Genomic DNA, 15804 nt, shown 5'->3' with positions numbered 1-15804 from the left:
ACCTAGCTGATAAAGAACCCTCTCTCAATCCTAAAGGGCTTCTTTTTGGTGAAGACCTTATTAAAACTCTTGGCAAGTACGTGTCTACTTTCACAGCCTTAGATAAGGCCCAACAAAACATGAAAAGGGTTTTTAACTCCAACAACCTTTTTGGAAGGGCCGGAAGAAGGGGCCTCCCTTCCGGCCGGTTCAACAGAAGGCCCTACCCTAGATCCAGAGGAGGATATGGCGGAAGAGGTTACCAACCCTCCAACATGCCTCAGTTCTTTCCACAAAGAGGAAGAGGATTTCGATCCAGAAGCTTCAGATCACGCTGCCCCTCCAACGACAGCACCCCTCAAAGTAAGTATAATTTTACACTCTTCCCCTTCCGCTCCCCTCCCTACCAAAGTGGGAGGGAGACTCAGATTCTTCCTTCAGAATTGGAAATTAATAACCCAGGACCCATGGGTCTTAAATACCGTGAAGGGATTTATGATCGACTTTACTCAAATTCCTTGTCAAACTTCTTTCCCGAGAGATATCCCCCTCACCATAGATCAGGAAAAAATAATAGAAGAGGAGATCTCCTCAATGCTTCAGAAAGGCGCCATCAGAGAGGTACCCTTAGAAATGTTAAGATTCATAAGCACACTCTTTCTTGTGAAGAAAAAAGACAAGGGATGGAGACCTGTCATAAACTTAAGGGATCTCAACAAATACCTTGTCTACAGGCATTTCAAGATGGAGGTTATTCACCTTCTCAGAGATCTACTGCTAGAGGGAGATTGGCTAGTCAAATTAGATCTAAAAGATGCTTACTTTACCATCCCTATGGCCGAGTGTCATCAACCCTTCCTACAATTCCTGTGGAAAAACCATCTCTTTCAATTCCAAGCTCTCCCCTTCGGCCTATCTTCAGCACCATGGTGCTTTACCAAGGTGATGAGGTCGGTCGCCTCTTCACTAAGGGAAAAGGGTATTCGGATGATCATTTACCTCGACGATATTCTTATTCTTTCACAGGATCAGTCCCAAATCGTTCAGGATCTGAAGACTGTAATAGACCTACTAGAAAACCTGGGTTTCATTATAAACAAAGAAAAGTCTATACTCTCCCCCTCAAGATCCTTAGAGTTCCTGGGTTTCACGGTGGACACCACGAAATGTCTCCTCCTTCTTCCTCTGAAGAAAATATCAAAAATCAAGAAAGAGATAAGACATGTTCTGAATCAACAGTTATTATCCCTAAGAGATTTAGCCAGGTTACTCGGTCTCCTCTCCTCTTCTATCCAAGCGATCTTTCCGGGTCCATTAAACTATCGTGCTCTTCAGAGAATAAAGTTGAAAGCCCTTCGTTCAGGCCTCTGGTACGGGGATCGCGTCTCCCTAGATCAAGAGGCGATCTTAGAGTTAAACTGGTGGTTGGAAAACCTGGATGCTTGGAATGGGAAAGCAATTTTTGGCTCAACTCCCGAATTTGTCTTAGAATCCGATGCGAGTCTCCATGGCTGGTGTGCCTGTTTCTTAGATCAGAACACGGGTGGAGTCTGGTCTCTAGAAGAATCTTCCCATCATATAAACTTCCTAGAATTGACTGCGGGACTGTATGCCTTAATGAGCTTCAAACATTCGCTTCAAGGGAGATCTGTCATTCTAAAGATGGACAATATGTCCGCAGTTGCATATATAAATCGCCTAGGCGGAACGAAATCTGTAGATCTTTCAAACCTAGCCAAGAAACTTTGGATGTTTTGTCTAGAACACAAGATATCTCTAAGAGCCGAATACCTCCCAGGAAAGACGAACACCTCGGCGGATTGGAACTCAAGGTTTCTCATGGACCACACCGATTGGAAACTCAATCCCTCTGTTTTCAACTCCCTCAACATCACCTGGGGCCCCCTGGATTTAGATCTCTTTGCAAGCAGACTAACTTCCCAACTAAAGAACTACTACAGCTGGATGCCAGACCCGGGTGCTCTAGCAGTAAATGCCTTTCTTCAACCCTGGATCGGGACCAACGGTTATGCCTTCCCACCTTTTTCCATGATTCAGAGAGTACTCCAGAAAATCAGACAAGAACGTTGTTCCATCGTCCTAATTACTCCCTTCTGGCCCTCCCAGGCCTGGTTTCCCACAACTCTGGAGCTTGCTTACGACCTTCCCTTCCTAATTCCTCCCCTCGAGGACCTTCTTACAGACGTAGACGGTCGAATTCATCCCCTGGTCCATTCAGGGAACCTGAACCTTCTTGCCTGGAGAGTGTCAGGCGATCCAACCTTCTCACAGGACTTTCGTCAACAGCTTCTACTCTCCTCGGAGAATCCTGGGCCCCCGGTACTCACTACCGGTATAATAACATCTGGAAATTATGGGTTCGTTGGTGCCTGGAGAGGAACCTGGATTCCGTGGAAGCACCTATTGTTGACATAGTTAACTTCCTCGTGGAACAATTCGAAAGGGGGCTTAGTTATAGATCTATCAATTGTTATAGATCTGCTATCTCCGCTGGACACGCTCTTGTTAATGGTAAAACCATTGGTAAAAATAATATCATTTGTAGAGTTCTCAAAAGTATTAGACTTAGGAGACCTCCTAAACCCAGATATCAATCTCTATGGGATGTGAATTTGATTCTCAATCTCTTCTCCAACTGGCCTGATAATACACTCCTGGATAATAAGAATCTTTCTATTAAACTTGCAACCCTTCTTTGTCTAGTTTCTTGCCGTAGAGTCTCGGATGTTAAAGCCCTTGAAATCTCCAACAGATCCTACAACATGTTTGGTGTCAATTTTGAAATATTTAGAAGAACCAAGACTATGTCTGACTCTATTTTTTATCCGCGTTTTGACTCATGCCCAAAACTTTGTGTTGTAGATTGTTTGAAAGTGTATGACCGCAGAATGAACCCTCTTCGCCCTCCTGACGTAAATCAGCTCCTTATCTCCTTCATTAAACCTCACAAAGCTATCTCCTCTGCTTCTATCGCTAGATGGGTTAAAATCGCTATGAGCTTAGCAGGTATAAATTTAGATTTATTCAAACCTCATTCCATCCGAGGTGCCATGGCCAGTAAGTCCTTCTGGTCCGGAGGTAAGTTGGACGATATCCTCAAAGCTGCTGATTGGTCCAATGCTAGTACCTTTGCTCACCATTATTGCAAACCAGTTTCTCATATGTCTGATGTAGTCTTACAAGGCTACCAACATGCATAATGGTAGCCTCCGGTCTTGTAATGAAATTGCGATTCTCCTATTACCATGACTAGAGAATCTGGATTTCATTAAAGACACGGAGGCTAACATTATCCCCCCCTCCGCTTCCCTTTGATTCTTTATCTTTAAAATGTATCTTAAGTTCTTGCTTTTATGTTATTTACATACATACATTTGTAATATTTTGCAGTCAATGTATTGTGATTTGTTTTGATGACTGTGCTTTGTTTTATCTATGCCTAACCAAAATTGTTTTTTCTTCCTCACTTCATCCTTTTTTATTCCAGATTTACTTGCATCTCTCTCTCTTTTTACAGATAATCTTTCTTAATCTTCAAGTTTTTCGACGCACGGATGTTCGTCTCTACTGTTCCATTACTCTCACTGATGATTCTTGAAGTTATCTACTCCTTTCCTGGAACTTATCCTGCTCTACACTTAATTTAAAAGAGGCAGATTGCTATGGTCTCATGACTTTTATTGTTGTTAACGTTCTGGAACTTTTGCTTTATGATGTATGCGGCTTGGAGTTCTGCATTAAAAGAAATATGCATAATGTTAGCCTCCGTGTCTTTAATGAAATCCAGATTCTCTAGTCATGGTAATAGGAGAATCGCAATTTCCTCATACAAAACGTCCTAATTGTATTTTTCGGAAATATTTCAGAATGTAACGAAAATCAGACTAACAGACAAATTAATATCAGGCTGAGTTACAGAATGGTTAGGTGGATCTTTTTTCAAATTAAATCCGGATGAGAAAATGTATTTATTTTGGATAAAGATTAACTCCCCACTTTATGAAATTCACTTGGTAGAGGAAGATGTTAGGAAAAACAACTGAAACAAGAGGAGAGGATCCCAACACCTCAGTAAATGCTGACGCAACATTGCAATTTTCTTTGACCATTAGAACAACACATCAAAGCTGCCTAGCTGGCAGAGATATCACTGAGAGGAAATAGAGGAGAGCTGTGCTCACAATACCTGATGCCCGACAGTCTTCTTGTGCTCCTTGCTGCTTTGGCCTGGTTTGGACTTGGCTGAATGCACAGATGTTCGAGACAGGAGAGTGCGACCTTGAGGGGTGACCGAGGTGGGGCTCAGGGACTTTTCCTCTACTTGAAACAACTCTGTTAACAGCTTGAACTGGTGGCAGAGGAAAAATAAACAACATTAACATGATTATGAATAATTACAATCGATACAGGAATAATCCTATTTCACTCAACAATCTGGTAAAGGAAATAGCAAACCGAAGGGGGAAAGGGAAGTTATCTCATTGCCACTTTTCTGCGTCCTCATGTAAAAGAGGGAACACCTTTGCACATGCTCTATTTTAAGGAAACCATGGCAAAAAAGGGCCCTGGAGGAACATACTAAATGGGTGGGCAACACACCTGCAAGCTCCCTCTGGCCCCTGGAAATCTCAACGTGACTGTGAGGAATCTTTTCTCCTGCCAAATGGAAATCACACAGTGGCAGTCATACTATCAGGATATGTGCAGAGGCACCGTGAAACGTGACACCTGAAGGCGGCTTCATACCTCCTATTCGGGCGTGGAATACGGCATGTGCATAGAAATACAGCGATGCCTGTGAATTATTGCTCCGTACTTCAATGCTGCTCTCTTAGTAGGCAGTGTGCATGCCAGCAACCAGTTGGAATGTGCATTCCATCATCAGTGCAACCCACAGTCTCTTGGAAAGGGACCTTGGCACTGCCACCACTTCAAAAGAATCTCCATTAAATCTCACCCTACCTCAGCCCACCGTGACATGTATTAAGAATCAGCTTTGTTGCCATCAATCCATGTATTCAAAAACATAGCCACCTTTGAGACCCTTGGCATATAAAAAGTTAGAAGGATGAAATTCAACACAAGAGGGCGCACCAACTCTCTGTTATACTGCACCATCGGAAAACAAGGATCGGCAGATTCTGCTCCGAATGTTTATGACCATTAAAGCACTGGGTTAAAAGATCCAAGTATAAGTATAAAGAAGTTTCTAAAGCGCTCTAATACCGGAGGTGTCTTGGCGCTGTGGTGTGTGTAGTGAGGCAGGAGAGCAAATCAAATTACAAACACAAACACAAACAATAAAATAAAATAGAGTGCATTGAAAACTCCAACTCCAGTGCCTCTTACAATACTTTCAACTTGCATTTTGAGATGCTCCCATCTTTGTTAAAGGGGATGTTTAATGCCCATTCTTTAAATAAAGCACACTGCCTAGATCTTGCAGGGTTCAACCCTCTCATCTTCATGTACTAGTTAATAGAACATACCTTTGCACTCTTTTTGAGTCAGTAGCTTGACACAGAAATGTTGAGGTGAAGAGGTTGGGACCAGGAGGAAAACGTACTGAATGTGACCTGCTGGCTGAAGGGATTCGTATTTTGAACCTTACACGCCACTTAAAAGGAATTTCAACTACTCCCAGTTTATGGCAGGAATATGAGACCCGGTCACACTGCTGGGTACGGGAAGGGGTGGTTAAGCTTGTGGTCAATACTTACCTATTTATCTGATGATATAGAAAAGCTTACTGACTAAGCCCTTTGACACTTCCTGAGAAGAGGGAAGTTACATTTCTGGTATACAATTGTGATGGTGCGTGATTTGATCATTGTTGGAGTGCTCAGTTTGATTAACTTTCACCTACCTGCTTCTCCACGTTTTATATAGCATCATTAAGCCTGTTTCTGGCGCACTAACATCCGCTTCATGCTATCTACATCTGTGGCTGCATTAAAAAAACAAATGGGCCACTATCAATCAAATACCCTCAGTTCCACTTAACTCTGGTGCCTGCTGTGTCCGAAAGTGCTTTGTTGGAAGCACTTTACCTTACAATGTGTAGTGTGATGTGGCACTGCTTTTCAGTTTGGGTCAAATGCATTCACTAAGCATTATCCCATCATGTTCCAGAGGACAGGTCACTTGAAGAATAAAGTTACTTACCTGTAACTGAAGTTCTCCAGTATTGGTATTTTTTGCAGATTCACATGCTTGAATCATCCCTGTCGTTGAGCTGGGAGTACCACAGTAGACATAGTCAGTAGTATAATGTTAAACATACACAAGAATTTAACAATCACAAAAGTTGAGTATACACATCAAAACAGAACCAAAACTCTTAGCTTAGATTTCATAGCACAAGTGTTAAAGGATACAGGTGTGGCTGAGTTGGGAAGCAGGGTAGGTCACATGTGAATCTATTAAATTGACCAATTCTGGGGAATGGAATGAACATGCCGGTCAAGCAGGCTTTAGATGCAGACACACCTCAGGTGGAATGAGCTTTCCCTTTCTCTTGCAGAAGATGTCCTACTTCTTTAAGGCAAAACACCATAACTGAAGACTCCTAGCGATCTATACTTTGTTTCCACAGCTAATGTCCTTTTTGTGGGTGACCATACGCCACGAGCAATTGGTCACACTTCCTAAACTGCTTTACTCAGTCAATGTAAAACTTCTTTTAACATGTAGAATTTGAAGCGTCCTTCTGCTGCAGTAGTCAGGTTTGAAAAATATATCTTCAAAATCACAGGTTCATTTAGATGAAAAATAGGAGCATGGAGATGATACTAGGTCTTCGAAATCTCAACACATCTAAAAAAAGATGAAACTCTGCATGGTTATGTTACAGGAGGTACAACAAATTTTCAGATACCTATATACTCTACTCTTTGAAGTTTCTTAAGATTCCAAGTGGCCAACCGCCATTATCAGTTCAAAGTTCTCCCCTTCAGTCTTAAATGTACCCCACAGAGTTTTCACAAACTGCATGGTAACAGTAGCTGCTCATCTCAGGTGACAAGGATAATGGCGATTGGCCACTTGGAATCTTAAGATCCTTCAAGGTATGGGTACATAGGGATATGAAAGTGTGTATACTGTAGGTCCAAGGATGGTGGCCTTTGTGGGGAGAGCTGAACACTGTACTTTACTCGGATTGGTTGAGTCTTGGATCTTTTATGATGATGAAAAAAAGTTGTTGAGTTTATGTTAAATATTTTAACACTGTTCACTATGTCCATTGTGGAAATCACAGCTCAACAATGCTGATGATTCAAGTATGTGAATCCATGAAAGATCCAATATTGGAGCATTTATTATGTTACTTAGCTAAAAAAAAAGTGTCTAGCCACATGTGACCCCATCTATTAGTAAAGTCAGTTAGACATGCCAGAAAACCTCATTCGGTGAGAAAAATGGATTAGTCCGTTTTGCAGAAATATTACTAGCTGTAATCTAGCCAGCATAATACAAAAGAACAGTGGCCAAGAGAGAAACAGAGATTTGAGACCCAATCACTGCATTAGCAATATCACTACAATAAAAAAGCTGGATCTGCAAAGAGAAAACAAGTTTGACACTTGTTCACCCATACTTTACTCTTGGGATTTGTACTTGGGTAACTCTACCTAAATAAAAACTGAATAATTTTCTAAAATAAATGCGTGAAATACGAGTTAAATAGTCTTACTTGTCTTATTCTGGAAAATAGCTAATTGAATAACTTTTAGTTTTAGCACTGAATATTAGTCCTATGTGTAGCATCTTGTAAACATCCTGTGGTAACACAAAGCATGGTAGGGGACTATTCTTTTCCTACATTCGATATGTGTTGGCACTGTATAAGGTATGCAGGAGATGGTTTCCCACTGAAATGGAAATCAGCAGCCTGAATTTATAACATAAGGTAGGCAGCTCTATGGTGTCAGTGAATTGAATACCAAATAATCAAGGTGAATACCTTAATTTAAAAGGATCAAATAATCACAGGTGAATACCTTAAATTAAAAGGATCATCCGGGTGAGCCAAGTCAATATTTACCCTTTCATGCATCTCAGTTGGGAACGGACAATGTCAGTCCTGCTACCTGTATTCACTCCTCTCCTCAAAGAACAATATTGAGTTGCCAACAGAGTACATCCTACACTATTTGTTGATCAAGCATCCACATTATTTGGATTTAGCCCCTAGCTATCTTCAGCACTGGACTGGGGACTTCCATTTACTCAAACTCATTATATAGTTGGAAAGCCAGGCTCCTGTGACATCTTCACTGTCAGTCAGTCAAAAAACGGTATTTCGGTTACACAAGTAACCATTAAAGTACATCAAAATCACAAATTAATAGACTCATAACAATTCATTGTGCAAAATGCAAGCAAAAAGACAGAGAAAATGCAAAGTATGGGCTCGATAACAGACAAAAAAAACTCTTAAACGCCATCATATCTAGCTGAAGCAGGACCACTCCTAATTGGATCGAGTGCGAATAAAAAGTAGTGAACAGTTTCACAACACCCAACGAACACTTATGAGCATGTGTGAAACAAAGGCATAAAATACATAAAACCTTCGCAAAATAATTTCAAACAGCCACAAGATGTCCCTAAAGTGCTGATGTGCTGGGGCCCGCCCAACGGAAATATCCCCGCTAATTAGAACATAGTTTTTCTTCTATTAACAGCACATTTTTAGTAGGAACAAATATTTACACAGTTAGACGGGGAGTTAAGTTGTAGTAAATAAACCAGGGCAGCACCACAATGTCGAATTCCATATTCCCTGATGACTGGAATTAAAGACCTTTTAGTAAAAACAGAATAGAATGGACAGAAAAAGTTCAAATGAAAGCAGCCTCTGTGGGGAGGATTCATCACATGGACATATTAATATTTTGGTCGGGTTAAACTGGTCAAGAGGGAAACCGAGATGCCATGCCAGGGAGCCTAACCTGAATCAGGTTGATAGCATTCCATCCCAGGTACCCTCTCCCCACTCTAGATACGGCTCCATGGCTGGTCTAGTTTGGAGCACAGCATACTCCCATATAGTGATTTTTGGGGTTTCAATTTCCTCCCTTTGACAGCACCTCAATGCCTTAAAAGGGTTTTTCATATAAGATTTTGTCATGGCAGTGGGTTTGAAAAAGAGGTCCAGCCTCCCCATGTCCATCAGTTCCGTCTTGATATATTTGAGCCAGAGGCATCTTGGTTCAGTTGGTGACAAGACCGAGTGACCCCATAAAGGTAAACTCCTGACAAAATATTTAGCCCGTTACAGGTTCTGGAAAGTAGTACAGTGTCATCCGCATAGACTACGACTGTAACCCTTTAATTGCCAATTAAGGGGGCATCTGAATCTGTTTCAGACAAGGCTGTGCCTAAACAATTGATATACAAGAAGAATAATATTGGGACCAGGACACAGCCCTGGTGTACCCCTCTCTCCACCTTAAAACTATCTGAACACTCACCGATGGGTCGTACCCATGGACATCAATTCCTGGAAATGCCAGGAGTAGCGGAAGTGACATCACACGCCCTTTGACCACCACTTTCACTCGCACACACGTAAGTACACAGACACACAAATTTACACATATACACTCACAATTAAACACACTCTTACCTGCAAGCATGCACACAACATACATTTTAAATCTTTTTTTCCTTAGCTCAGCTGCCTGGAAGGGCATATTTCAGCTTATTGTACTCCATTTTTATTACACTATTGATGAATTATGTATTTTATTTATTCACTAATGGAGTAATACAAAATTGACAGAAAATAAAGACTGGAGCCCCAGCTGCACCTGTGTTCCTGGCACTGAATATGGCACCTCTGAGGCCAGGGGTCACAAAGGCAGGACTAAGGGTAGCAAAGGGCAAGCCAGGAGTCGCAGCTGCGACCCCTAAAAAACGTCCATGGTCGTATCTTACTAAACCTCATGATGGAATGCCCACAAAAATTTCACTAGGCTGCCATCCACCCCTAGGTTAATCAGGATCCCCCACAATTTAGATCTTACTACGCTGTTGAAGGCACAGCAGAGGCCCATGAAGGCCAGGTAGATGGAGCCCTGCTTGGTAATGGTGTTTTCACTTATCAGCATATGCAGATTCAGGCATTGCTCCACCGTGCCAAGCCCTTCCTGAATCCCCTAATGCACCTCTGACACCGTGTCCGTCTGCCTGACCCAAGCTAAGAGGCGCTATAAAATCGCGCTCCCTGCCAGCTTCATCGCTGAATTCAGCAGAGATATTGGCCTATAACAACCTGGTGATTGAGGGTTGCCCTGATTGGCACAATGATGATAATTCCAAGACTGTGGGAGACCTGATTTAACAATGGCATGAAAGCATTACACAACAAGGGTGCCCGCAGTTCTGGGATGGATTTATACAGGTCCATTGGCACCCCATACACCCCTGGTGCCTTGTCTGATGGGCTCGTAATGATAGCCTCCGTATGTTATTTAAGGGGGAATTCCAAGGCATGGGGACCCTGCTGAAGCAACCCCCTCCATATTAGGACCCAGCTTTCGCTTAACCATCCTACAATACTTGTAAACAAGCAACATGGAGTTCAGTGGTATGCAACAAAATAGGTGTGAGTAATTATGACAGCCAACTACAGTCACGGGTGGCACTTAAAAATTGCTCACAGTTGAAGTTAACAGTACCTTTTGAAGCAAACCGAGCAGCTAGAGAACCGGTGTGCTATGAACGCCTCATCAGTATGCCCCGCTTCCTCCTCCTCCTCTGTGAGCTGATTCACAGCAGTAGTCACTCGGGCCAGTAGTTCCCCAGAAGAAGAGTCTAGTCAATGCTCCTGCGCAGCGGGAGTACCAGCGCGCTATAGGCACCTCGTCAGTGTGCCCCACCGCCTCCTGAGAGCAGGACTAGAGAGAGTACTCACACTTTTGTTTATTAAAGTCCCCCAACAGAGACTTCACATCCCGATCAAAGGGCTGCTACATCTGGGCGCAAACTGAAGAATCCTTATATTTCCCCTTGGAGAGACATTGCCATGAGCACAGTCCTCCTAACTCGGTGTCTATTTACACAGTTCATCTTCCATCCACTGAGTATCCTACAGAGGTCTCTCTTTCCAGGATAACTTACTTGAGTGATATCCATTGTGACAGTTTCAATACTAACCTTCTCCTTAATATTTTATTCTAGCTTTCACCCAACCAAAGCTGTCCTATTGGCACCCAGTGAAGGCCTGATGCACACAGTTCGAATAACTCCTGTCAGCATGGCCCAGGAGAATATAACTCACTCCCACAGAGCCTAGGCAAGTCCAGCCCGTACCATTGGATAATGACCCATCCTGAGGATTAGGCGCCCAGCATCAACGAGCCGTTCCCAGCAGTGGCATCTATTAGGATGCTCGAGACTCACACAGAAACAGGAATTCTCACAACCAATAACAGCAGTTCACAAGCTCAAATGTGACATGTTTATTAAGTAGCTGCAGCCAAGGAAAATATATTTTACATAGTAACTTCAATAATAATGATCTGTTATATACATTGCTAAACTGAAGAGCATCAGTAAAACAATACAAAAAAAATAAAAAAGCAAGGCCAGCACAATGATGGGTGTAAGTGCATGCATGCATCATCCCATATGCATACGTAACCGTCATGATGCTACAGCATTATGACATATGTGCAAATGTGTCACCATGCATGATCATGTATGAGTTATGACCAGCCTAACATTCTCTGAAAATACTGTTCGAATGCCTCAAACACCCATTTAGAGCAGTGAATCAAAATAGTTTAAAACGTTTTACTTTCTTTCTGTGCATGCCCACATATTGACTTGTGCAAAAGAAACAAGTGATGGATGGAATGCTGGACAATGCAAACATTCACCCCCAGTCACAAGGATCTGGGTTTAATCCATCATTCTTTTGCTCACCACACAACCCCAGCCATATGCAAATCAGTCTTGACCCTGTTCCTTGTGGGAACAGTCCAGCCCGAACTGCCAAGCCAGGTCCTCCCTGGACCAGAAACAGCAATCCTGGGACGGGTTTCCGGGCATCACCCTTCATTAGCCAGGCTAGCTTGAATCCAGTGGTGTAGTGAGCATGGGACTCATGTCTGGGCATACCGTTCCCGCTTAGGGAGGACCTGGCTTGGCAGTTTGGGTTGGACTGTTCCAATGAGGCACAGGGTCAAGACTGATTTGCATATAGGCAGGTCTAAACTGGGGTGGCATGGTGAGCAAAAGAATGATGGATTTAACCCAGATCTCTTGATTGGGGTTAATGTTTTGATTTGTTCATCATTCCGTGCATCAATTGTGTGTCTTTTGCTTCCTCGCCCTAAGTGCGCCGGGTATGCCCAGATGTGGGTCCCGGGCTCACTGTGCCACTGGACTCAAGCTGTCCTGGCTGATGAGGGGTGAAACCCCGATACCAGTCCTAGGATGCTTTTTTCTGGTTCAGGGAGGACCTGGCTTGGCAGTTCGGGCTGGACTGTTCCCATGAGGCACAGTGTCAAGACTGATTTGCATATGGCTGGGTTCAAACTGGAATGGCATGGTGAGCATGCTCTCTTCTCGCAGCCCCGGGTGTTTTAGTTCACTGGCCACAGGTTTGTGAGCAGAGCTTTGGGCACCAGCGCTCATGCTGAACGGCATGTGTGTAAAGCGTTTTTGCTGTTTGTGGGCATAATCTATAGCCGCGTGAATGTTCAAATGTTTTATGAAGATGGGCACCATGCTTTGTTTCACCACGGTGCCTGTTTTCCTTTTAGACTAGGTCTACCACTAGAAAACCAGAGCACAAGGGGTTAAATGCGTCCCAGAATTAGCCCTCTGTTTTTTTAATGTGGCTAACATGCATCCTTTCTTCTAATGCTCTCATCTCACGATGGGAAGTTTTTCCGTGGGCTGTCTCCTTCGCCTCGCACACTACCCCGGCCTCGCTTTATAGATCTATATATGTTATCAAACCTCAAATTAAGCGCCCTTTTAAAAAACATATCTTAAAAATCAACTCCAGTTTTAAAATGGATTAATTTTTAAGGTCAACAGTGCAAGACACAGTAATCAAAACTAAACACAATGGGAATCAAGCGTCCATATCTGAGCAACCTTTAAATGAAGGGGTTGCATTTACTCTTTTGTATTGCATCTCACTCAATTTCAAGCATATTAGTTCATACATATGCAGCTGCAGGGCAAAGAAAGGAAAAATTCATGAGGATAGGGGCTGATTGTAACTTTCTTTCCCCTTGCTTCGACCTCGAGATGGTGCAGACTTTACAATCACAAGCTGGCATGCTTTAATGAAATTTCTGCGAACATGCCATTGCATTAATTCTACAGGAATAACACCAAAATGGTCAGATTGGCTAATGCTTTAAAGCTTTCATATAGTACACATTACTCTTACGAATAACCACTGAGAACAATACTATAGTTGTTTGAGTGGAAACCTTGGCTTTTTTAACTTAACGGACCATGAAAAACTTCCTAAAGAATGATACTGATGACAAAGTACACCAGAGGGGGGTGTGCATCAAGTTACGGTTTTGGGGCAAAGAAGGAATTGCTCGCTCCTGTTTATTCAATGGCATTTATTAGGGAAGTGCTCTATTTTCAACAACTATAAAAAGTGCAGGTGCTTAAACCTTAATTTAACAGTCCAAGTGCTGCTGAAAGTTAATATTGGCAAACAAGGAGAACACCTGTGTTGGCTTCCAATGCAATTTGCATATTAAATACAAAACATAAGCATACGTGGAGTTGAGCTCGCTCGGCTTCAATTAATATGAGAACTGGTTTCTACTCCTTCATGATCTGTATCTTTATAATTCATTTATGGGTAACATTACATTACACAGAGGATCTGCAAGCTGCTGAAGTGCATTCTGGACACATTTCCAAACCACACTACATAATTCTACACCAAGCCACATAATTCACATAAACCCAATTCCACAACACACCACTTACATCCAACCCACACAATTCCACATCATGCCACAAAATTCAATAGCACACCACATAATTAAACTCCAGTACATACCACTCCACAACAAAAAACACCATTCCACATAATTGCACTACTTAACAAAATCCCACTCCACATATTACCAATACACTCAATACCACATAATTACTATCCACATAATTTCACTGCACACCATGCCACATATTTCGACTAGAAAATGCACTCCACCCCACACAATTCCACGCCACACAATTCCTCAACAATTCCAATCTCGCCTACATAATTCCACTACACACCACATACATATAATCCATAACTCATGGGTAAGACACTATCATTTATAACGCCAATAGCTCTAACTCAAGCAAATGCGAGACCTTATGTATTCCCAATGCGTGTTTAAATTTAGCTTTCCAAGACTGCAGATGGCATACGGAGTGGCAAATAACAGAAAATATAATTTTTATTTTGATAAAAGTGCGACTTTTCAAAACAGGGTGACATGACAGCAAATGACAGCTGCCAGGCTCTCCCACAAAATTGGAAATAAATGTTTTATTATAAGAACTGTGAGGAGTGGAGGCAGCAACATAGGACTGGATAGCGGAGAAGCAGCGGAGAGTGGGTGTTGGGAGCAAAAGGCAAGCTTAAGGTCGAAAGCAGCCATTAAAAATTAATTAAAAAAACTGCCGGGGTGGAGGAAGCTGTGAACGGGTGTGGGGGTTATAGTGGATGGACCAAAACAGATTGCGTGGCATGGGGGTGATAATTGAAAGGTAAAGCAACAAGCATTGGCATAGCCAATAGGTCTCGCTTTTGGGACCTTATAAGTGTTTAGCCTTGCAACAGTTGATGTTGTTGCACCAAGGATATTGTGCTGCATAACGGCGAGCTGTGAACCTGATAAGTGTTAGGACAGTGCGTGGGGCAGGGGGTTAAGCACGGTCAGCTTTGAACCTGATAAGTGATAGGACAGAGCGGGGGGCAAGCACGGCGAGCTTTGAAACTGATAAGTGTTATAAGACAGAGCGGGGGGCAGCGGGATAATCACAGCAAGCATTGAACCTGATGATAAGTGTTAGGACAGTGCGGGGGGCAGGGGGATAAGCATGGCAAGCTTTGAACCGGATGATCTGTTTTAGGACAGAGCGGGGGGCAGGGGGTAGCACGGCGAGCTTTGAACCTGATACGTTTTAGGACAGAGCGGGAGGCAGGGGGGTAAGCACAGCAAACTATTTACCTGTTGATAAGTGCTAGGACAGAGCGGGGGCAGGGGGATAAGCACGCCGATCTTTGAACCTGATGATAAGTGTTAGGACAGAGCGGGGGCAGGGGAGTAAGCACGGCGAGCTTTGAACCTGATGATAAGTGTTAGGACAGAGCGGGGGCAGGGGTGTAAGCACGGCGAGCTTTGAACCTGATGATAAGTGTTAGGACAGAGCATGTGGCAGTGGGGGGGGGGGTAAACACGGCGAGCTTTGAACCTGATGATAAGTGTTAGGACAGAGCGGGGGCAGGGGGGTAAGCACGGCGAGCTTTGAACCTGATAAGTGGTAGGACAGAGCATGTGGCAGGGGGGGTAAACACGGCGAGCTTTGAACCTGATAAGTGTTAGGACAGAGCGGGGGCAGAGGGATTAAGCACGGCGAGCTTTGAACCTGATAAGTGTTAGGACAGAGCGGGTGTCAGGGGGGTAAGCACGGCAACCTTTGAACCTGATGATAAGTGTTAGGACAGAGCGGGGGCAGGGGATAAGCACGGTGAGTTTTGAACTGGATGATAAGTGTTAGGACAGAGCGGGGGGCAAGGGGGTAAGCACAACGAAC

The 15804-nt window shown here is 43.2% G+C and overlaps 1 protein-coding gene across 3 annotated transcripts in view; it reads right to left on the bottom strand.

Annotated features, from left to right (window-relative positions):
- MYO5A (myosin VA) overlaps nt 1–15804 on the bottom strand; it is an 847747-nt gene that overhangs the window by 192700 nt on the left and 639243 nt on the right. For all 3 annotated transcript variants that reach the window (XM_085644171.1, XM_085644172.1, XM_085644173.1), the window contains exon 15: nt 4187–4348. In XM_085644171.1, coding sequence (XP_085500297.1) covers nt 4187–4348 — 162 coding nt within the window. The remainder of the gene's footprint in view (nt 1–4186; nt 4349–15804) is intronic.

This window comes from Triturus cristatus, chromosome 3_1 (assembly GCF_964204655.1).
Source record: "Triturus cristatus chromosome 3_1, aTriCri1.1, whole genome shotgun sequence".
NCBI classification, from domain to species: domain Eukaryota; kingdom Metazoa; phylum Chordata; class Amphibia; order Caudata; family Salamandridae; genus Triturus; species Triturus cristatus.
This window is presented reverse-complemented; position numbering and strand designations above follow the sequence as displayed.